We start from the raw sequence: 23,297 nt of genomic DNA on the forward strand, positions 1-23,297 counted from the left end.
TACTTTTTTGACACGCGTCATCCCACAACGGTCAGCAACTTCTGCAAAAAACTGTTCACGTGCGCACAGCTGCACATCAAAAGTAACTCTTTGAGTTTAATATGGTAGGCATATAGTTTAATTATTTGTTAATGAGCTGCTACTAGGTAAGCAGGTGTTTTAAGCGAAAGATTGTTGTATTTATCCATATTAATTAACATTGCAGCAACACGGAGCAAACGGTGAGTTTTTTTATATTTAGTCTGTATTGCGTGCCCGTTATTTTTGAATATACCTTTAGTATATTTTACCATTTTTTGTGAATTGGTGTAGAAAGTGTTTAAGTAAAAAAAGTGTGCTAACAGCTTAAAAAATAAAAAAATAAACGAGTTGAATAAATTTCCCAGCTCACTTAGTGGGGATTTTGTTGAACAGTGCTTTATGGAAACTTGTCTGACTGTGTGATGCAGAAACCGGTGGTTGGTTGACAATGCTTAAGGCGAACTAAAATAAGAAAAAATGAGGACAAGGTAAACCACAATCATAGTATACTTGCATAAACTCTTTTCTCTGCCAATTATCGAGTGTTTCCTAATCATGATTTTACGACGTCAAATATGCACAATGACAATGCAACGACCATATAATTACCAAGATAAATTATAAAGTAAATCCTGTTTCCCATGTAAACTGTTAAGTGCTAGTTCATGTGATAGCGTAAATTGTTTCCTCTGGGCTGCCTGCGTTGCAAACTAGCGATTGGTCATTCAATCTATTCTGATTTAATTCGATACGAGACTCATGTAATGCTAACTCTGTAACGTATACTGTTTGGATTCACAAGGCCTTAAAGAATAAACATATTTTGATTGGAAGGGACGACTAAAAATGTTTTATGAAATTTGCTTTAAAACAGACAATAAACTAAAGTGAGTTTCACCTTAGGAACTCAACGCCTAAGCTAAACGCTACCTACAACTTCCATCGTGACTACGGCTGAAAGATAACGATGCCGATGACTACAGCAGAAAGATAATTGATATTAGACTTTTACTGGTTGTGTCTTTTTTACAAGATATCTCTTCGAGATGGTTGTCGCTGGAAGTTTGTTCTCGTTCATCAAACTCGATGCCACACAGTCTATCCCGAGTAAGCGTTGTGTTTTGAGTGTATTAAATAAGCGCCAATGCAAATAGCAAATAGTTTCTGTTCAGTAACAAAATGATTTCGCTTTGCATACTTTTAATGCAAAAATATTGGTTAATTTTCATTGTGAATCAATGTATATTAAAATAAGTGTTATTTTACGCTTTTCACCTGGGAAGCTTATATACAACAAAAAGAACACAGAAATATTGTGATATCGTCCGTCAAACTGCCACCCCTTACCGGTGCATAGTTCTTTAATTAAGGTTCACAGGCTTCGCAGCCAAGGCATTACAGCCAAGTTGGATCAGCCACTTTTCCCGACAAGTCGGAGCGAGATCTGAAAAATCAAGCTCCCGGTGAGGTTTGAACTCACGACGGCGATCCCGCCTTGCTATGCGTAAGCATGGCATTACTTCTGCGTTCTTTAATTAAAGTTTAGATGTCCTAGTTGACATTCCATGGCAATGGCATTAATCTCTTTGTTACCTGAATTATTTTTTGTTGCCACTTAAAACCACATGGCATGTTTTAAACTTGTCACCACGACTTGAATAGAAACTGGGCTTCTTGAGGAATTATATGCATTAGGTCACTACAAGACAAAAATAGCTTTTCTCTGAAAAAGAATTACGAACTCTACAAAAACGCTTGGGGCGGGATGCAAAAAAAGACATCATTAAGGGAATAGATTTTTGGTTTAACAGCTACATGTTAGGAATTAGGTTTCCAGTGGACATAGAACACTTTCATTATTATCGATTACGTGTTAAATTATGTTTTGTGCAGAATTCACTTGCGATAATGGGGACGAGGTTTATGCCTCGTGGTTTTGTGATGGTGATGTAGATTGCGTTGACGGAAGTGATGAGAAAACGGCTAACTTTTCCATCTATCCTGAAAACTTCAACGGTTCATACATCAGGTGAAAAAGTTTTACGAAAATATCAATATATTTTAGAAAAGTGTATATAAAAAATCTTGTTAAACAAGCTGTCTCAAAGACTTTTTTTCCGAATTTACTATTTCAATATACATAATTCTTCCCTGGTGAGATCCCAGCTGATCGTCACGCTAAAAAGAATTAAAATAATCGAATTTGGTTATCACCAACACCTTATTTATTGGCACATTAGGAACAGCTATTAAGCACACCTATTAGCGAATATGAGAAAATGAGAAAAACCATAAGTTTGTGTTGATTTCGCGTTATTATTAGCACGCAACAATGAAGACATATAACAACAGAACTGTGCATATCAAGCGCTAATCAAAGCAAACCTTTGAGTTTAAAATTCAGTCAAAATCTTTATTAGGTCTACGAACTCCGGACAAGAAACAATGCTATTTCTTCGGCGTTTGAGAAACAATTTATGTTTAGGAATTTAGAAACGATGCAAACGCTTCTTGTTGCAGTTGCGACAACAAGTATGACGTGGGAGATACAACGAAAGTATGCGCTCTCAGACGAAGGGAAGTTTGTAAAGAGATAATCCAATGCGTTATCGAAGTATTTTGTGAAGGAGGCTGTCCCTCACACTTTCAATGTCCGAATTCTACTTGTTGGAAACGCTCGACTGTTTGTGATGGCGACCCTTGCAATGACTGTCCAGATTTCCGAAAATGGAATAACGTGCATGGTTTCAAATGTGTTCGAAATGGCATAAATTGTAATCTTCCGCAGATGTTTTTATGGGACGGGATAGCTGATTGCGATGATAAGTCTGATTTGTGTTACTCTATCGAAAATGGAGATGCCGGGTATTTTTTGAAACTGCAATGTTCTTCAATTAAAATTTCGTGCCCAATATACGATTTTGTTGTTGCAGTGATATTCGTAATTCTTCATTCTTTGACAAGCGTTTGTGTTTCAAATGCACACAAGATCCCATGATCATTTCCAGGTCAAGTGTTTGTGATGATGTCATAGACTGCCCTGACATGAGTGATGAATGCAATTGCTCTAAAAAGTCCCTTCAGCAATGCAAGAAAGACAATAAAGCCGATTTGGGGTAACTTCATGTTTTTGTCATTTGACGCAAAATTATTCTGTGTATGTTTAGTCCAACGCAACTTTGCGATTGTTTTGAAAATAATGGAGTCTGTTACAACACTATGGGGCGTACCAACATTTCCTGTAGCTCTATAAAAGATGAAGTCTGCAGGAAAATTGCACCATGCATGGGGAATTCTCCATGTGAGTATTTTTGCCACTCACATTTCCAGTGTCCAAATTCGACTTGTTGGAAACGTTCGACTGTTTGTGATGGAGATCCATGCAATGACTGTCCAGCTTTCCAAAAATGGAACAACGGACATGGATTCAAATGTGTTCGTAATGGTAGAAATTGTAATCTTCCGCAACTGTTTCTATGGGACGGCATTGCTGATTGTGATGATAAATCTGATTTGTGTTATTCCATTGAAAATGAAGATGTCAGGTATTTTGCAAGTAGTTTTCAGTTAAATAAGACCCGTATACATAGGAAAATGCTACACAATGCCAAGGTTCTTTTGTGCAGCTGCAATTACCAAAAAATTAAAAAAGATAGCTCAATCCCCCGTAAACGAGGCCGGAGGCGTAAACTTTACTCTTGATAATTGTTTAAAAATGCAAAGAAACATCGGCTTATATTATTACAGGGACATTCGAAATTCTTACACATTCAATAATGGGTTATGCTTCCAATGTATCAATGACCCCATGATCATCTCAAAATCAAGTGTTTGTGATGACGTTATCGACTGCCCCGACCAAAGCGACGAATGTTTCTGTCAATCTGAGAAAATCAGAGATTGTGGCAAATTTCATAAGTAAGTAAAAAGTATTGGTTCAAACTGACAGGCAACAAAGTCTTTTGATTCACGTTATGACATCGTTTGGATATCTGCAAATCAGTAAGGTTTGTGTGATTTTGACCTCCCAGTGTTTTGACGTTTAACACGTTGATTGGTTGAGTCGTGGAGCCGGTTGACATTCTCAATTTCAAGTCCAATTAATAAATAATTTTGAAACCAATTGAACTATTTTTTAGTGCTGACGAAGGAGTGCATATCAACTGTTCAACAACTACAACAACAGCAACAACAACATCAACAACAACCAATTACACAGATGGGGAGTGGGCGTGTGCCGTAAGTAAAAAAAAACAAAATTAGTTTATAGGCAAAAACACTGTTTGTCGGAATTAATTAAAAGTAGGTAGATGCTTACGTTCGGTACTAGGCTTACATAAACACCACGTAGAGGGTATTTGATATAAAAAAAAATTAACAAAATTATAAGTTAATACCGATAACTAAAAAAGAGCAGCAAGATGAGATAATAAACATTACCATATATAAGTATTCGTTTAAAATACAATCAAATAACACTTCTTTCCTGGATCTGTAAATAATCGTTCTCACAAAAATTACCCAGAAAATCAATACACTGGATGTATTTGCGCAGGACGGATGGACGTTGATTTTCGACAAAAAATTATTGTGCAATGGAAAGGTGGATTGGAATTACCAGGTCTACAATTATAATACTCGTCAATATTTCGACCACGATGAATCTCCTGAACTTTGCAAACATCGGAAACACTGCGACACAAAAGACGGACTTTTAAACATACCTCAATCAAAACTTTGTGACGGTTTTATCGATTGCAAGGACGAGAGTGACGAATATCCAGAAAAAAACTGCTCAAAAAGATTCTACTGTCCAGCATTGAATGGAGCCAAAGTAAAAATACACGTTGTTAAAAGTCGTCTGTACTTTTCAAATATTCTAACTGTTTGAGAAATAATTTTCATTTAACGACACTTAAATTTTAAGTACATTTAAATCTGTATTAAATTAGTCAAACCTGTATTTGTCTGTTAATTTATAGCATTTCATTTCGCGCTCATAATTACCTATGAAATGAAAAAGTATATGTATACAGAAGAATGTGTTTTACCGGTGCTTTTTCCAGTTAAGAGTTTTTGTTTAATTTTTCGTAACACTCTGAAAATATATGTGTTTAAAATTAAATATTAGATCTCTGTCAACAAATCGGACGTTTGTGATTTCAAAATCAACTGCGATGATCAAAGAGATGAAATTAACTGCGCAAATGATGGAAGGTTTTACTGCGAAAACAAAGATCCACTGTATGTCAAAAAAGATAAGGTAAGTCCAGATACATGATAGAAAATGTGTTGCGCCAATCACGTCAGCAGCTTAAAAAAAATTTTGTAATTCGTACTCATATTTATAAACAAAAATTTGTATCGTAAAGAATTTTTGCATTGTGTCGCCGTTAGATTCTCGTTTATTGGATACTGTTAAATATGCCATCACATTGTCTTTTCTTGCAAACTACAAAGTGCATTTACTCTCAACAGAAATTCAATGGAGTCGGCGACTGCTCTGATTGGTCAGACGAGTGCCCTACAAACACAAAAATGTCTGACGAAAACATATTTTCATCACGATACGAGTTGATTGCAAATCCACTTCTACGAGCCATAGTGTGGATAATGGGGATGCTTGCTACTTTTGGAAATATGGTAATTTTAAATAATTTAAGTTAGATATTAGTTATATTTGAGTTCGTTCATGGCTATTTCATTGGTTTTAAGGTTGTCATAGTAATAGAAAGCAAAACTTTGGTAGCCACAAAATCACAAACAACAGCATTTCGCGCAAACCATCTGCTCGTTTTAAATCTATCGGTTTCCGATCTACTCATGGGAGTTTATCTGATCATGCTGGGGGCCGCTGGTGTCAGATACTCCGGAAATTATTGTGCCAATGACCTTATTTGGAGATCAAGCGGAACTTGCACCACAATGGGGGTATTGGTCTTCCTTTCAAGCGAAACATCGGTGTTCACTATGGTTCTTTTGACCATATTCCGACTGTATGCCGTGAAAAACGTGAGTAAATTGAGTATTCAAGAGTACTAGAAAGAATGAAATTTGAACTCACGACTATGGATTTTTTATTCTATGCCAAACAAGCTCGTCGTGCACATCGGTAAAACGTTTCGTCCAGGCAAGCCAATGTAAGTTCAGTCAGTCCGGGTAACAAAACAAAAAGTCATGCTGGTCGCATTTTATTGCTTTTCGCACCAATAAGTTAATGTGTTATTTCTATTGCAGCCTTTTGTTGCATCCGTTAAACCCAAGTTGAAAACGGTCATACTAACCATTTTGCTGTCCTGGGTGTTATCGTTTGTAATTGCTTTCATTCCTCTATTAACACAATTTCAACATTTGTTCGAAACCAAAGCGTGGATGAATGAAAATCCGTTTTTCGACAATGTCGCAGTCGATTTTTCTAGTAAGATATTATAATACATATATAGTGTTCATGTTTAAACAGTTTAAGTGCATTTGCGACTTGTATACAGGCATGATCAAATTCATGGATCAATTTGTAACTTTCCAACACAACTTTGCTGGCAACCAAGTACAGAAGAGTGTCGTCTTGCGTGTAAAAAATGCTCATTCCTGGATGGATTTCATGGATATCCTTGAGGATTACGATTACAGTGATAATTTTAAGATTTCTGGATACTTGGGGTTAGTTTTCACCAGTAAAATTTTACCATTTACTTTCTAACTGCAAGATTACTTTGTGCAGATATTACAGTAGTAGCAGTGTTTGCATAAGCAAGCTGTACGTATCATCCCAAGACAAGGCATGGGGATATTCAATCGCCATCATTACTCTCAACTTCTTGGCTTTCATGTTTCTGGCGGTTACGTATTCTTGGATATACATGAAGTCAATCGCCAGTGCTAGGCAAGTGAACGAAAGATCTAAAGATGGAAGGGCGGCAACGCAAAGCAAAGGCAAGAACATTTCTATTTAAATACGTATTTTTTCATTTACTTTGTTGTTATGTTAGACATGCAAAAGAAAATTCTTCGTTTAATATTTACCGATTTTCTGTGCTGGGTTCCAATATCTGTCATGGCATTTTTGAACTTTGGTGGGATCCCTCTACCTCGAGAAATGTACGCTGTGTCAGCAATTATTCTGCTCCCCATCAACAGCTCTCTTAATCCCCTCATTTACTCCAATGCCCCTAAACTGTTCTACGATAGAGTCAGGGATGGCTTGCGTGAATATTACAGACCACAGTCACCGAAATAAGTAAAGACAAGTGTGGTTTTGAAAGAGAAAACCTATTTTGTGGTCGAACCAGAAACTGTTTTGTAAATAATTTAAAAAAAATCGTTCAACGAATGATCCTGCTCCCCATCAACAGCTCTCTAAATCCCCTCATCTACTCCAACGCCCCGAAACTGCTTTATGATAGAGTCCGGGATGGCCTACGTGCCGTTTTCAGACGTCAACCACAGGAAGGGCAACAGGAAATTGTGGTTGTTAACCGACAAAACTTATGTTTGGTTGAAGCATAACCCGACCCGTAAATAAACCTTGTATTCAATTTGTGCAAAGTATTTTTTCCCGAGATCGAATTTTCGAAAACTACTCTTGTTTTTGACGTCACGCATGCCTTCCATGTGTAGAATCCTATTTAGTTTGTGATGGCAAAGTAATGCGAACACAACATTTCAAAGACATTTTTATTTGAAAAAATCTGTATTTGAAAAATTTGGACAAAGTAACATCTTTGACGCCAGATCTGCGCTGCCGAAACTAAAGAACAAAAATACGTGAAATTTGGTTCGTGAACGCACTCTAGTTTGTTGTTTCCTTGTCTCTATTAATGCCCAGTCACGCTTTTAGGTTGTATTTTATGAGTCATAATTTTATGTACCACAGCATGAGTCACGCGATGAGTTGATCAGACTCGCCTTCCACGTTCACAGGTGGATACTCTTATCATGTGTGAGTGTTGGAACGCCTAACATCAACTTGGGTATAATCATTTTGGACTTTATAATGATGCGGTGGTTCTCCTTGCTTCCAGTGACTTCCTTACTACATTTTGTCTCTGGATCAACATTCACTTGTAAATATGATATTATGATGTGGGAAACATTCCATGCAACCAACTCATGGAATACAAACTATCGACAGAGGGAAATATATTCTACCAACTACAAAGTTCAACGAAAAAAGTTAAAAACACCCCAACAAAACCCCTTCCCACGCGCCTTGTACATAAACCTCGCCCTTTGTATTTTGTGCGTTATCATCGACGCAGAAGTGCAGCTTATTGTTGTCAAGATAATACAAACTTTTTGTGATGCCAAATCTCTGCAGTGATCATTTCATCACTTTGCTATAAAATCGCTTTCAAAAATCTTTCTTCTTTTGACGTTGTATCAAATATTTGTGGTTATTTCAATATTATTCCCAACAACTATTGTTGCTGTCCTTAATTGAAGTAAATTCCTATGGTCAGTAATTGGTTGGAGTGTTAATGCTGTTTATGAAAACTTTTGTTTTTGATTTGTTTTCTGCAACTGCAACTATTTTGTGCTACTTGTTGTTGTTATCAATAAACACAGTGTTGAGAGGGTAAACGTGTGTGTATTCTTGAACTTGTGAATTCTTATACGAGGAGGAAGAAATGGAAGGCGAACGAGGAGAAAATTGATGATGCAGGGGGTTGAAATTGATGATGCAGAAGGAAGAAATTGATGGCGCAGGAAGAAGAAATTGATGGTGCAGGAGGAAGAAATTGATGGTGCTGGAGGAAGAAATTCGAAGCGGCAGGAGGAAGAAATTGATGGTGAGGTTGTTGTAAATTAATTATCATAGCAAGTTGGTGAAATACTTTAAGAAAAAATTCTTCGCGCACGAGTAAACGCCTTTACCTATCGGAAACAGGAACGTTGACAGAATTTTAATTTTGCAGTAAAGAACTTAATCGAATATAAAAAGCATAAATGGCATTGGCACTGCTAAAACCACGGGTTATCGTGTCAGGAATCCCACGTTAATTGTGTCAAACCCTCTGCTTGAAATCGCGTATTGTCGTTGGGATTTACGCTCGATAATGGGATTGCACGAAACAAAAACTGAGAAATTTAAGGAAAACCTTTTCAACGTTAGTAATGATTGGGAATTTTTATTGCATCTGATATCTCATTTGTCACAACGACGTCTTTGCCAGGATGTTGACCAGACGTGGGCAATGAAATTGATTAGGAAATGTCAGTTATTAATGTCAGGTTGTTAAAATATCCATGCCATTTTCATAAATGTGTTTGTCTATGTTTGGCTGCTGCCTAGATTTTGGAAAACATATCCAAACCCTAATTTGGAAGGTTGCTTCTTTTCCATATGCTTTTAAATAAACATGTTCCTATATAACATATATATGCGTTGTTGGGTTTGTCATGGTGTGTACTAAATAATCTTTCCACTTATAGACACAGGAGTATGAGATTGTATGTGTTTTACCAGCTTCACAAACCAACATGTACTATATTTGGGAAATGTTATAATACGGACAAGACGCTGCGGTGGCCGACAAAACGATGATTAAGATTGATAATCATGTTTGTCACTGGCGAGCTTTGTCCGGTGCATGTACGGCTCACCTTGCGACCACAATCGCGGCTATTACATCACATTTTTTTTGTCAATGAAGAGGCAAACCCTTAAGGTCTACATGCATTGACACCTACTATGACGACATAAGGGTTTGTTGTTTGACGTCAGCGTTTTCATTCCCTCTTACAATCACATACTTCCATTCAACCACAAATCGTCACAAACAAGCAAAGAAAATTCAATAAGTTTAGTAATGAGTGAGACCACAGAAATTAACACTGAACCCTTTTGTCTAAGTTGTCCGTTCCCAACTGGCTTAGTTTTAAACATCACCAACTCATAGTTAACTTTTAGTGTCAAGCATCACACGCATCATTATCATTGCTTGTCTTTAAGATTGATTCCATGGTTTTGCTAGAATCCCGCCCTCAACTGAACATGGTCTTTTAATCACCGACACCATTTTATTAGGATAGGAAGTTGATAATTTGAAACAGAACGTTTCCGATGTCGACTTCCTTTAATTTTCCAGTTAACCAGCTGACTTCAATCGGAAGTTTTCTCTTTAAAATTATTGTGTTTTGTTGGATAGAACAAAAGTGTTTTTAGCAGCGTTTGATGCGTGCGTCTCAATGTGTCAATATTACAACACTCTGGCATACGAGCGAGGTGGCATTAAGATATTCGTATTTCCAACATAAAAATGCTTTAATTGACAAATTATGAGGAAAACCTTTTCAACGTTAGTAATGATTGGGAATTTTTAAGGCATCTAATGACTCATTTGACACAACGACGTCTTAATTTGCCAGGATATTGACCAGACGTAGGCAAGAAAATGGATTAGGAAATGCCAGTTATAAATGTCAGGTGGTCAAAAAATAGAAATCATTTGTATAAAAATGTCTGTCTATGTTTGGTTGCTGCCGAGATTTATATTTGGGAAATCGAATCCAAACCTTACATTTGGAAGATTGCTTACGCACAGAAAGTGGTTTTAAATCTTTTCCAAAAAAATTCGTGGGATTGACAAATATTTTTGATGTAGGGTTAGAATATTTTATTTAAAGCTGACTTTGTGAATAATTACGCAATATAAAAACATTTTGTTTTGCAATTATTGGTTGATCAGTGGGAGAATTTGAGACAGGGTTGGATCCGTCTTGTTGACTTCAAACTAAACATGGGAGCAAGGTTTGTGAGACCAAAGACAATATAGGAACATGACAATGTAAGATATAAACTCTGTGTTTTATCAGGTATTGGTTGAAGGTGGTTGTTGTTGGAATCCTCATCTCACTCACTTCAGCTCAAAGTATACATTTTGTTGTTACTTTTTGTAGCTACCGTTTAGGGTGACCCAATGATAATCCCTTTCAATCTATTCAAAGATAGTTCGGGTGAAAAAACTTTAAATCCTGCAGCTTTGGACTGCGACCCTGGTCTCTACCAGCAAAATCAAATAAATTTTCCACGAGAATTTCCACGCGGACACAAACAATAATCATGATGCATAAATGGCCTCGTATTTCTTGGGAATAACCGTGCGTTACAAATCTGCCGAACGAGGGCAAAATCCACCAGCTTTAAACCAGGAATTTCCACAGATCCTTGAGGCATTTGTCATCAGTTTGGGCGGGAAGAAGAGAATATTTGATTAATTCACATAAAAAAAAACAATTTAAGGATATCTCACGTTTCATTCACGCAACAACGAACATAGGTTGCAGACGCACTTCAGCTAGCGATATTTCTTGTTATTTCACTTTGTATTGGGGATGTCCCATAGGTACGTTTGTTATTACAGAAAAACATTTTAATCACAAACATCCATGGACTGTTTTACGATTATTAGGTGAAGAGCAAGAAAAGTCCTCGGGTTCTAAGACAAAGAGTTTTTACAGTTTTTCGCTTCTTTAGTTTAAATTTTTAATATCATTTACTTGGGTTTATAAGTGATGACGAATTATTTCAAATGGATTTACTTTCATGTGAATTGTGCAGAGTTCACTTGCGATCATGGGAGGTGGGAGGTGGACGCTCAGTGGTTTTGTGATAATGGTAGTCGCTCCGCTTGCTATGACGGAAGTGATGAGAAACCGGCCAACTTTCCCACTTATCCTGAAAACTCAACCAGTCCTTACATGAGGTAAAAGCAGTTAAATATGTTCCCTGCCTTCGTGTTGGCTGAATTGTCCAAGAAGTAATGGACGAGCGAAAAACACCCAAGTAGTTTTAAGAACCCACACGTTGAGATATCTTGTTTCTTGTAATATTTCAATACAAATGAAGATAGCGGAAGGACCACTCGGAAAAAAGTTCATTGCAACAAAAACACATTTAACATAAAGGAACACTGGAGGCTCCCTAGGCTACGCATGCGTTCATAGTCGTTGCTGGTCACGAAGTCTGCAAAATCCTTTTAAAATAACATAAATAACACAAAGGTGAAAGTCTCCTGGGCCTTTCAGGTTCTCGCCTATAATGTTATCATTCTGACGTAGCAGCATGAGTTGACTTATTGTTTCTTATTCAGTTTACCTCACACTGTTGGAATGGATGTATTTGTAATTGCCCGATTAAGCTTTTGCTAAAGTTAATGAAACACGGAAATTTAAAATGTAAAAGAATTAAACTGCAAAGGAACGCGGGCCTAAGTTTGGAAATAAACGCAATAATTGACTATAGTTCAGAAATGCTTGGAACTTGAAGATCAAAAAAAGAGCTAAGATATTAAATTATCAGAATTTTCCGAAAGGTAAAAAACCTCCCTAAAAAAGATTACGAAACATTTTATTGATTCCGTCCGCTTTTAAGCGAATGTGACAAAATCCAGATCTTCACCAATTCTGCATGCATTTGTTCTTCAACATTTGGTGCAAATGGATTTTGGATTCGTTAAGTTCGTCCCCTTTGAAAAATGATGTTTAATACTTTCCGACAAATTCCTCAAGTGTCCCTCATTGCTTTTTTGAAATAGTCCTGATAATTAGTTTATTAAATATGGCAATACTGTCAGCTAAATTAGTATAACGTACGTGTTAGAATAACTAAGCCAAGTTTTTTTTTTGCCGTGCAAAAACACAGACTGCTCCTTTCGCAAATTCATACTCTCATAACTTCTCCCCTTGACAGCCGTGAAGTTCGTGCTAGAAGTCGACGGCTTATGCTGTATAAACAGTTACTATGGTAAATACATATGTACAAATATCTGAAAGCTTAAAATAACTTCCTTCGAAATGTTCATGACGTGTTGTGACGCCTATAACACACGTGCTTTCAGTTAACGACGTTGCTATCCACTTCTTATGACGTCATAACCCTCACTGTGGTTGCAATGGAGTGACGAGTTGGCAGCATTTAGTACAAGCTTGTTGGTCAAGGCCTTATAATGGCAAATACTTGCTGCGTATATTGGTGTTACGCTTCTTGAAACAACGCTTTACTATGTCCTTACGACGCTGCGTTAACCACAAGCCTGTTCCCGTACGACGTTTACCACTTTCTTGTATAAAACCTTGTACATGCAACTTCAAAATACCAATATACAAATCCCGTGCTAAAAATAACACACGTGCTAAAAGCCAACAAAGAAAGGCACTCTTTTAGAAACACCCAACGGTGTCACATGAGATGGAGCTAGCGGTACGAAATCAACGTGCGGTGATTGGTGCGTTCAAGACGATTATATGAATTTAAATCTAAATTAACAAAAACATTAAATCAATAATGGAGGTGAGAAAAGTGACGCAAAAGAATGTAAACGAAAAAGCTTGGAAAAGGTCAAATAGGTGATAGCGAGTTCCTTTGCCCTACAACAACCTTTTGCTCTTATCTGTTTTTTCCCACCTCTGTATGTTTTGTTATTGTAAAGTTTTAGGTTGCAGGTTGTGTATTGTTATTCACACATCAACTTCCAACCTCTGTATGTTTTGTCATTGTAAAGTTTTAGGTTGTAGGTTGTGTATTGTTATTCACACATCAACTTTCAACCTCTGTATGTTTTGTTATTCTAAAGTTTTAGGTTGTAGGTTGTGTATTGTTATTCACACATCAACTTTCAACCTCTGTATGTTTTGTTATTCTAAAGTTTTAGGTTGCAGGTTGTGTATTGTTATGCACACATCAACTTCCAACCTCTGTATGTTTTGTTATTGTAAAGTTTTAGGTTGCAGGTTGTGTATTGTTATTCACACATCAACTTTCAACCTCTGTATGTTTTGTTATTGTAAAGTTTTAGGTTGCAGGTTGTGTATTGTTATTCACACATCAACTTCCAACCTCAGTATGTTTTGAAATTTCTGTTGCTGCCAGGCATATTGCAATTAAAAATGTACTGATCTTCTGGCATAAACGTACTGTATTTTACGACGTTTCGTCTGCCATGCGGCGAGACGTCATCAGGTATAACGCAACAATTGAATCACACTGAAACACGCAGGGGCACAAAAGAAAAAGAAAAAAGGGGAACGTTGACACCGCTTGTCAACTCACGTGCTAGAGGTAGAGGCACCAAACATTGCAGAAGACACAACAATTACAACAAATTATTGTAAACTGCCGGAAAGAAAACACATTGTTCTTTGTTATTGACGCAACCACTATTTTTGTGGATGTGCAACGACTCAAGAAATAGCCGCTTGGCGTGGTTCAGCTCCATTTCCAGGACTTGGGCTCTACCGAAGTCAACTTTATGTCGCAATGTCACCGCATGATTGGCCAACGCAGTCTTGCTGGCATCTTTCGATGCGACATCACGGCGATGCTCTTTCAGTCGCGTCTTGAAGGCCCTCCCGGTTTCGCCGATGTATACACCACTGCAATCCTTGCATGGTATCGAATAGACCACCCCCTTTGGCTCGAAAGCCTCCGTAGCAATGGGTCGTGAAATTAGATTGCCAAGCGTTGTATGAGGCTTCGTGTAAACTTTTATGCCGTAATGTTTCGGTAAGGCCAGGGACGTAGGGAATTACAACAGTACGTTTATGCCAGAAGATCAGTACATTTTTAATCTGTATGTTTTGTTTTTGTAAAGTTTTGGGTTGTGTATTGTTATTCACACATCAACTTCCAACCTCTGTATGTTTTGTTGTTGTAAAGTTTTTGGTTGTAGGTTGTGTATTGTTATTCACACATCAACTTCCAACCTCTGTATGTTTTGTTGTTGTAAAGTTTTAGGTTGTAGGTTGTGTATTGTTATGCACACATCAACTTCCAACCTCTGTATGTTTTGTTGTTGTAAAGTTTTAGGTTTTAGGTTGTGTATTGTTATTCACACATCAACTTCCAACCTTTACATATCCTTTTATGGATAGTTGCCGTTAATCTGGTTTATATAAAACCAAACCTAGCACTAACAGGTTTGACGACTCTACATGTTTAAAGTGCATATGACACGGCCATGACAACTTTGCGTAAAACTAAAGGTACATCTACAACAAACATATATCCACCCATAAACATATATATAAGTTTTACGGTTCTACGTCAACTAAAAAATGTAGAAAACTGCACGAAAAGTAACGTCGACCAAAAATCGTAAACCTTTTGCGCTGAGGAGAAAAGGACATCGCACTTGGTACTCGCGTCGAAAAAATGCATTGTTTACATAGGAGAAGGCGCCTTTTTTTCAGATGTTAAAAATACGTCATTGTGACGTCACAAACCAAAGGTTTATTTGTCCCTAATTAACGGAAGACCATAGGGTATATCAGAAACGACATTACACTATAGTTCGATAAGACGGGAATGGTGCGTTTCATTGCTAAGTGACATTACATGACGCCATTTTGGATGTGATGTCATAACTTTAACCTCCCCTTTGTGTTGACTTTAATTTGATGATTCCAACATTTCTAGTTACGAACTATATTGTGAAAAATACATTAGTGGTTGATTGTGGCGAAGTAAATAAATCATTTATGACGCGAACTCGTAGGCAATGCCACTGTCGGACAAAAAGTGGTATTATGATAGAATAACTGTGTTGCATAATCAGCTAATTTGGTCGGTTTTTCTCGGCGGTCTTTGCCAGCCTCAAAATTCAATTAACCTATTTCTATATTTTGCTGTGAGTGGACAAAACGACAATGCTAAATTGACGGTTTTTCTCTGTCGTGTTTTCAAAAGTTCTTGTATCAAGTTATCGATCATAAATGCTGTAACAACAAGAACACACCCAGTAACTGTTTCATCATTACACAACTAAATAAGACATAATAGGTCGAACAGCGGCCATCTGTCTTCAGCTTAAATTAACATAAAATCCGTTTATTGCACTTGTTTAATTTCTGTCCCCTGTTTAATGCAATACTATACTAAACGAGTTTTACAATGTTTTCCATTCCTAAGCATAAGGCTTGCTACCAGCACTCGCGCACGACCGAAGCGCCTTCTATGACGCAACAATATCTTGCTTTCGCACGGTTTCGTTCGCAGCGGCAAAAGTGAAAAGTGCGACTTTGATCAGCTGTATCACAGAAACCAGACGTCGTATCAAGCTACTTTTTTGGCCAAAAATGTTCTAAAGTGATGAACATCTCTTAGTTTGATTATTAACATGTTTTATTTTTACGTGTCACATGCACTTTAAACATTTACAAACACAAATTTCCCGAAACTATTGAATTGTGACGTGATACATTACTATTGTTACAGTTGCGATAACAAGTTTGACGTCCACAAATCAAACAAAGTATGCGCCCTAAGAGTGAAAGAGTTTTGCAAAGGAATAATCCAATGTATAGGAAAAACACTTTGTGACGGTGGATGCCCTCCCACTTCCAGTGTCCGAATTCAGCTTGTTGGAAACGTTCGACTGTTTGTGATGGCGATCCTTGCAATGACTGTCCAGCTTTCCAACACTGGAATAATGGACATGGATTCAAGTGTGTTCGGAATGGCATGAATTGCAATCTTCCGCAAATGTTTCTATGGGACGGCATTGCCGATTGTGATGATAAATCTGATTTGTGTTACACCTCGGAGAATGGAGATGTCAGGTATTTAGTTTTTGATTGTTTTTTTGCATATGCGTACATGAAAGCACTGACCCAGACTCCCCTTTCCCTCTGTGCTCCTGATCTTACTATATATCACGTTTTCTTTTCAACGCTATTGGATTCGTGTGTCTACGGGCGTCACTGTTCCTATTGCAGTGAAAACGAAAAACACTGAAACGCTTGCAAAGATAAATTTAGTTTTAGTCAAATGAGCTTTGTTGATAATATTAAAGATTATAATGTTATAAATATTAATAAGAAAGGCGATAACTGTTTGCTTGTGGTAAAATATTGCATCCATAAACAAAATTGTTATTGCAGAGATATTCGTGCTTATTCATCCTTGAACGAACAAATGTGTTTCCAATGTACAAATGACCCCATGATCATCTCAAAGTCAAGTGTTTGTGATGACGTCATAGATTGCCCTGATATGAGTGATGAATGCGGTTGTAATGGAAATATCCCTCAGCAGTGTAGGAATACCAATAAAGAGTATTTTGGGTAGTAATGAAAAGACCTTTTATTTGATTGATGCAAATTACCTATTAATTTTATTTAGTTCAAAACCACGTTGTAATTGTTTCGACAATAATGGAGTCTGTTACAATACATTGGATCAAACCAAGATTTTCTGTAACTCAAAAAATGAAATCTGCGACAAGCTTGCTCATTGTCTGGGGAATTCCCCATGTGAGTACATCTGCCCCTCCCACTTCCAGTGTCCGAATTCAGCTTGCTGGCAACGTTCGTCTGTTTGTGATGGCGATCCTTGCAATGACTGTCCAGCTTTCCAACACTGGAATAATGGACATGGATTCAAGTGTGTTCGGAATGGCATGAATTGCAATCTTCCGCAAATGTTTCTATGGGACGGCATTGCCGATTGTGACGATAAATCTGATTTGTGTTACACCTCGGAGAATGGAAATGCCAGGTAAAACATTTGTACACAGATGCGTTAACTTTGTGTTTGAATGTATTTGTTTCATAGTATTGTAAATTTAAAAATGTATAGTACGATTTTGTTTGTGCTTTGCTGCAGTAATATGACAATTTCGCTCTTGTATTTTTATCAGACATGAAATTTTTTTTTTTACAGGGATGTTCGTAGTTCTCACACATTTAATCATCGGTTATGTTTCCAATGTATAAACGACCCCATGATAATCTCAAAGTCAAGTGTTTGTGATGACGTCATTGATTGCCCTGATAAAAGTGACGAATGTTTTTGTCAATCTGGGAAAATCGATTGTGGCAAGATTCATTAGTAAGTAAAGGAAGATTTGTTTAATCGTGGCGTTGCGAAAATCGACATTTAATTAGTGGGAACTTCGTGTTGCGCAACCAACACAAGCAATGCGTGCCAAGGGGTCAACAACTGCCACGATAAATTACGTTTTATTGACATGTGGGGAATTCCCGGCGTAGTTTTTGAAGACCTGTTAGTCATAAAGCACTTTATCACGCTTGCGTTGGTATCAAAAGTACGTATGTTAACGAGTATGGTGTGGAGCCAAGGAGTTGCAGGATTAAGATTGCATCCAAGTTTGTGCAGAGAGTCACGTAAATATAATTCTTGGACAAGGAATTTGAGGTCTTGTTGACTTGGTCAGTCTTTAACCTTTTTTGAACGCTGCCTATACTCAATATGTTGAACATACGTCTTTTGAGCGATTACCTTTGACGCATATGGATAATTGCATTCAACCGGAAAGTTCTGCAACAAAATTAATTGAAAAAGGCAATGGGAAAAGTTACAGGTTCACTGCTTTTGCTACAAGAAAATTCCAATGACAGAGATTATTCATTGTTCGCATAATGATGAAATTTTGCCTCCGTTGAATCACTTTTTCCGCCATTATCCAAAGTAAAGGTTTTACATCACTCAAAAAACTTAAACCCATAACTGTTGTTGGGTGCATCACAAAGCTGCATTCAGTGCAACTTACACTTGTAGCAAAACTAACACATTTCAGAACACTTGCGAGCACTGCGTGAAATAATGACGCGCACGACACTAGTTGTATGTCATATATTTTCAGTGTGGATGAGGAAGTGAAGAACGACTGCTCAACAACAACAACCCACTACATACAGGGGAGGTGGAAATGTTTGGTAAGTGAGAATACATAACTTATTGTTTATTCGGAAGTGAGTTGATAAAATAATGAAGACTCGGTTGTTTACGTTCCTAAGATAACCATCAGTGCAGTGTATTATGGCGGAGTGTAACGCAGCGGATATGTTGTCTTCTTTCTTACGTTCTCTCGTTTTGAGTTACGTGTTCCTGCTTTGTGTTGGTTTTACATACACGCTCGCAGAATATAGAGCAGCTTGCGTTAGTGGTGACCCCGACCTAGCAAAAACGTTAAGTTATTTGATTTGCATAATGAACCACAGTAGCACGGAATGCAGCGGCAGTCAAGCTATCTACTTTTTGGACGGCGCAGTCAAGGGTTTGGTTTCAGCAAGCAGAGGCACAATTTGTTCTTCGCAATATTTCGAGCGACACAACAAAGTATTTTCATGTGGTAGCTTCTTTAGATCCGCCAACCTCCGTTCGCTTAATCGAAATGCTGGAAAATCCGCCGCAAGAGGATCGCTATAAAACAATGAAGGAACGTTTATCAGAGACAACGCAGAAGTATACGCACCAGTGTACCTTGGCCACAATATACCCCGTGAAACCACTGAGGTCCTGTAGCTCAGTTGGTAGAGCGTTGTGCCTGGTTAGCCCAGGGTCGTGAGTTCAAACCTCACCGGGAGCTTGATATTTCAGATCTCGCTCCGACTTGTCGGGAAAAGTGGTTGATCCAGCATGGCTGCAATGCCTTGACTGCGAACCTTATTACTAGGAATGACCTACATTATTGCGCAATCATCCAAGACACATAATTGTGGGAAAACATATATTTCGTACTTAAAACATCGTGAATATTCTAAAAAACAACAAACGAAAACATTAAAATCAAACACACACATCCAGCAGGCAGTAGAATGTACTTAATGCCATAAGGGAACCACGTGATGTGTTTTATACAGGAATTTGGGTTGGTGTGGCTCGACAACAAACAACTGTGCGATGGGAGGCAGGATTGCGGTGTTCGGATCTACAATCAGTTCTACAATCCTGACAAACCTAGAGATTTCGACCACGATGAAGATCCTCAACTTTGCACACATCGGAAACGCTGCGACACAAAAGACGGACTTCTCAATATTCCTATGTCCAAAGTATGCGACGGTTACATCGATTGCTGGGATGAAAGTGACGAATATCCAGAAGAAAACTGCACAAAGGAAGGAAGATTCTACTGTCCAGCGTTGGACGGAACTAAAGTAAAAATATATCCGTTGCTGACAACCTTTGTAGTTTATAACTGCTGTTCTAGTGTTTAATAACAAATAATTTCCATTGTTAATTAGAGCTAAAAGGATTTTTTATTACTTGTTTTCCAACATTAATTATCTACTTACTATTATGTATCGTTGCCAACAATACCCATTCTTTATTCACAATGACGTCAACAACGTCAGTTAAATACATGGTTTACTAATAACTTTCACAATTCCATTTCATTTGTGTCGATGCGAAAGAACAACAAAAAAACGTTTCGTAAACAGATTTCTGTCAACGAATCGGATGTTTGTGACCTCACAATTAACTGCGATAATCAAAGTGACGAAATAAACTGCACAAATGACGGAAGGTTTTATTGCGAAAACAGAGATCCATTGTTCGTTGAGAAAGAGAAGGTAAACACATCTTAATAATTTAACATAATTTTATTTACTTTGATTTTTTATAATCTTTTTGCCACCCGTTAAGTTTATGGAAAGTTTGTTGTAATCTGCTCACCAATTAAACAGCAAACAGTAATTTCGCAACATGATTTTTATACCGAATTAAAAAGTTTTGTTCAATTTACGAAGTTTTTTTAAATTTACAGAAGTTTAATGGAGTCGGTGACTGCTCTGATTGGTCAGACGAGTGCCCAACAACTACAAAAGTGATTAACGAAAACATATTTTCATCACGATACGAGTTGATTGCAAACCCATTCCTACGAGCCATTGTGTGGATGATGGGGATGCTCGCCATTGCAGGAAATTTGGTAAATTTAACTAAGTTTGTTTTGTCTTTGTTGTACAATAAGATGATGTGTGTAAAAAAAACAAAAAATTGTTTTTGAGGTTGTCATGGTGATGGAAAGCAAAACTTTGTCGACGACAGATTCACAATCTGCTGCATTTCGCACAAACCATCTGCTTGTTTTGAATCTATCCGTTTCCGATCTACTCATGGGAGTTTATCTGATCATGCTTGGCGCCGCGGGTGTCAGATACTCCGGAAAATATTGTGCCAATGACCTTATTTGGAGATCAAGCGGAAGTTGCACCACAATGGGGGTATTGGTTTTGCTTTCAAGCGAAACATCGGTGTTTACAATGGTTCTGTTGACCATATTCCGACTGTATGCTGTGAAAAACGTAAGTGAAACAGCTGTGTTTGGTTAAGCCAGCTGTTGCCAACTTCGTTGAACCGGATAACCCAGCATTGTTGAAATGAAGTAGTTTTGCCCAATTTTGAAGCAGCAGTGTAAAGAAAGAGGGAATATTTGCCAGTCTGGAGGGACTCAAACTTCATTCCCCGTCCCTCTATTTGAAAGGACCGCTGAGCTTCCTAACTTATTCATTTAAATGAAAACATATATTTGTGTTTCAGCCATTCGATGCATCCTTGAAACCGGAATTTAAAACTGTCATCCTTTCCATCATCCTCTCCTGGGCATTCTCGTTTACAATTGCTTTGATTCCACTCACAACTCAACTTCAACATTTATTTGAAACCAAAGCTTGGATGAATGAGAATCCGTTTTTTGACAATGTTGCAGTCGACTTTTTCAGTAAGATATTGTCGTAGTTGTTGGTGGTGAAACCATGTTTCGAATGACACTAGCGCTGTATACAGGCATGAATAACTTTATGGATCGATTTGTAACTTTCCAACATAACTTCACAAGCAACGATTCTCAAGTACTCAACACTGCCCTCATGCGAGTAAATGATGCTAATTCCTGGATGGATTTTATGGATATTCTTAAGGATTATAATTACACTGAGCTATTTGATATTTCTGGATATTTGGGGTTTGTTTTTCTTCGCGCGAATTCTGTTTTTCTTTGCGCGAAATTTATCGCTACAAAATTGTTTATGTTGTAGATATTACAGCAGCAGCAGTGTTTGCATCAGCAAACTGTATGTAACGACCAACGACAAGGCATGGAGATATTCAATCGCCATCATTACTCTTAACTTTCTGGCCTTCATGTTTGTGGCAATTACGTATTTATGGATTTACAAAAAGTCAACTGCTAGTGCCAGGCAAGTAAAAAATAGACCAAGAGGTGGAAGGGCAGCAAAACAAAACAAAGGTATGCACATTCGTATTTGCAGACATATTATACCATTAATGCTGTTTGTTTCGGCAGAAATGCAAAAGAAAATCCTCCGACTGATAATTACTGATTTTCTCTGCTGGGTTCCAATTTCCATCATGGTATTTGTAAACTTCGGTGGATTCCCTATGCCTCCAGTGATATACGCTGTGTCAGCAATTATCCTGCTCCCCATCAACAGCTCTCTAAATCCCCTCATCTACTCCAACGTCCCGAAACTGCTTTATGATAGAGTCCGGGATGGCCTGCGTGCCGTTTTCAGACGTCAGCCACAGGAAGAGCAACAGGAAAATGTGGTTGTGGTTGCCAACCGACAATACTTACATGTGGGTGAAGCAGAAACAGATCTGTAAATAAACTTTGCATTCAGTTAGTGGAAAATATACTTTTTCCCGAGATCGAATTTTCAAAACCTACTCTTGTTTTTGACGTCACGTGTACCTTCCATGTGCAGAATCCTATTTAGTTTGTGATGGCAAAGTGATGCGAACACAAAATTTATATATTAAATGACATTTTTATTTGCAAAAAAGTATGGCAAAGTAACATCTTTGACGCCAGATCTGCGCTGCCGAAGAAATAAAAATAAAATATAATAAAACAAAAATACGTTCGTGTACTGACTCTGTTTTGTTGTTTCCTTCTCTCTATTAATGCCCAGTCATGCTTTTTGGTTGTATTTTATGAGTCATCATTTTATGTACCATAGTGGAAATCACGTGATGAGCTCCCACGTCATCCAACACATGAACACTCTTATTATGTGTGAGTGTGGGAACGCTTGACATCAACTTGGGTAGAATCATTTTGGACATTACAATGATGCGGTGATTCTCCTTGCTTTATGTGACTTTCCCACTTTATCTTGCTTTCTATTGAATTGGAGAGACATTTTAGTGCATTTGTGGCGTGCAAAGTACCAACCATCGTATGAGATAAAATATGATGAAGTGGGAACATAGTGGGGTAAGATTCAGTGTATTTATCGATGGATATTAACTTATCGTGTTGCTGGATGATCGTTTACTTGTAAATATGATGTTGGAAACATTCCATGCAATCAACTCATGGAATACAAACTATCGGCAGAGGGAAATTTAAAAACACCACCTACAAAAATTCATAAAAAAATTTAAAAACACCCCCTCAAAATCCCCTCTCACACGTCTTGTACATAAACCTCACCCTTTGTGTTTTGTGCGTGTGCAGCTGTTATTGTTGACAAGATAATACAAACTTTTACTAAAGCCAAAATCT

General features: G+C 37.6%; 1 protein-coding gene across 1 annotated transcript; it reads left to right on the forward strand.

The window, feature by feature from the left end:
- The first annotated feature begins 1,067 nt into the window (after positions 1-1,067).
- On the forward strand, positions 1,068-22,393 carry LOC145895739 (uncharacterized). The gene is made up of 17 exons (XM_082984523.1): positions 1,068-1,128; positions 1,915-2,050; positions 2,542-2,886; positions 2,955-3,137; positions 3,189-3,587; positions 3,769-3,939; positions 4,161-4,260; positions 4,577-4,798; positions 19,349-19,385; positions 19,817-19,920; positions 20,206-20,337; positions 20,532-20,696; positions 20,776-21,072; positions 21,308-21,488; positions 21,554-21,731; positions 21,805-22,016; positions 22,074-22,393. The coding sequence occupies exons 1-17, from the start codon at positions 1,068-1,070 to the stop codon at positions 22,391-22,393; spliced, it is 3,243 nt and encodes a 1,080-aa protein (XP_082840649.1).
- Positions 22,394-23,297: the final 904 nt, after the last annotated feature.

The sequence above is a fragment of the Ascidia mentula genome, chromosome 3 (assembly GCF_947561715.1).
Source record: "Ascidia mentula chromosome 3, kaAscMent1.1, whole genome shotgun sequence".
Lineage (NCBI taxonomy): Eukaryota > Metazoa > Chordata > Ascidiacea > Phlebobranchia > Ascidiidae > Ascidia > Ascidia mentula.

Excerpts from the sequence above, each read along its gene's own strand:
- LOC145895739 (XM_082984523.1), top strand. The coding sequence starts at position 1,068 with ATGGTTGTCGCTGGAAGTTTGTTCTCGTTCATCAAACTCGATGCCACA. Across the intron at positions 3,138-3,188 it reads GACAATAAAGCCGATTTGGG|TCCAACGCAACTTTGCGATT; the intron begins GTAACTTCATGT and ends GTGTATGTTTAG. Across the intron at positions 22,017-22,073 it reads GGCAGCAAAACAAAACAAAG|AAATGCAAAAGAAAATCCTC; the intron begins GTATGCACATTC and ends TTGTTTCGGCAG.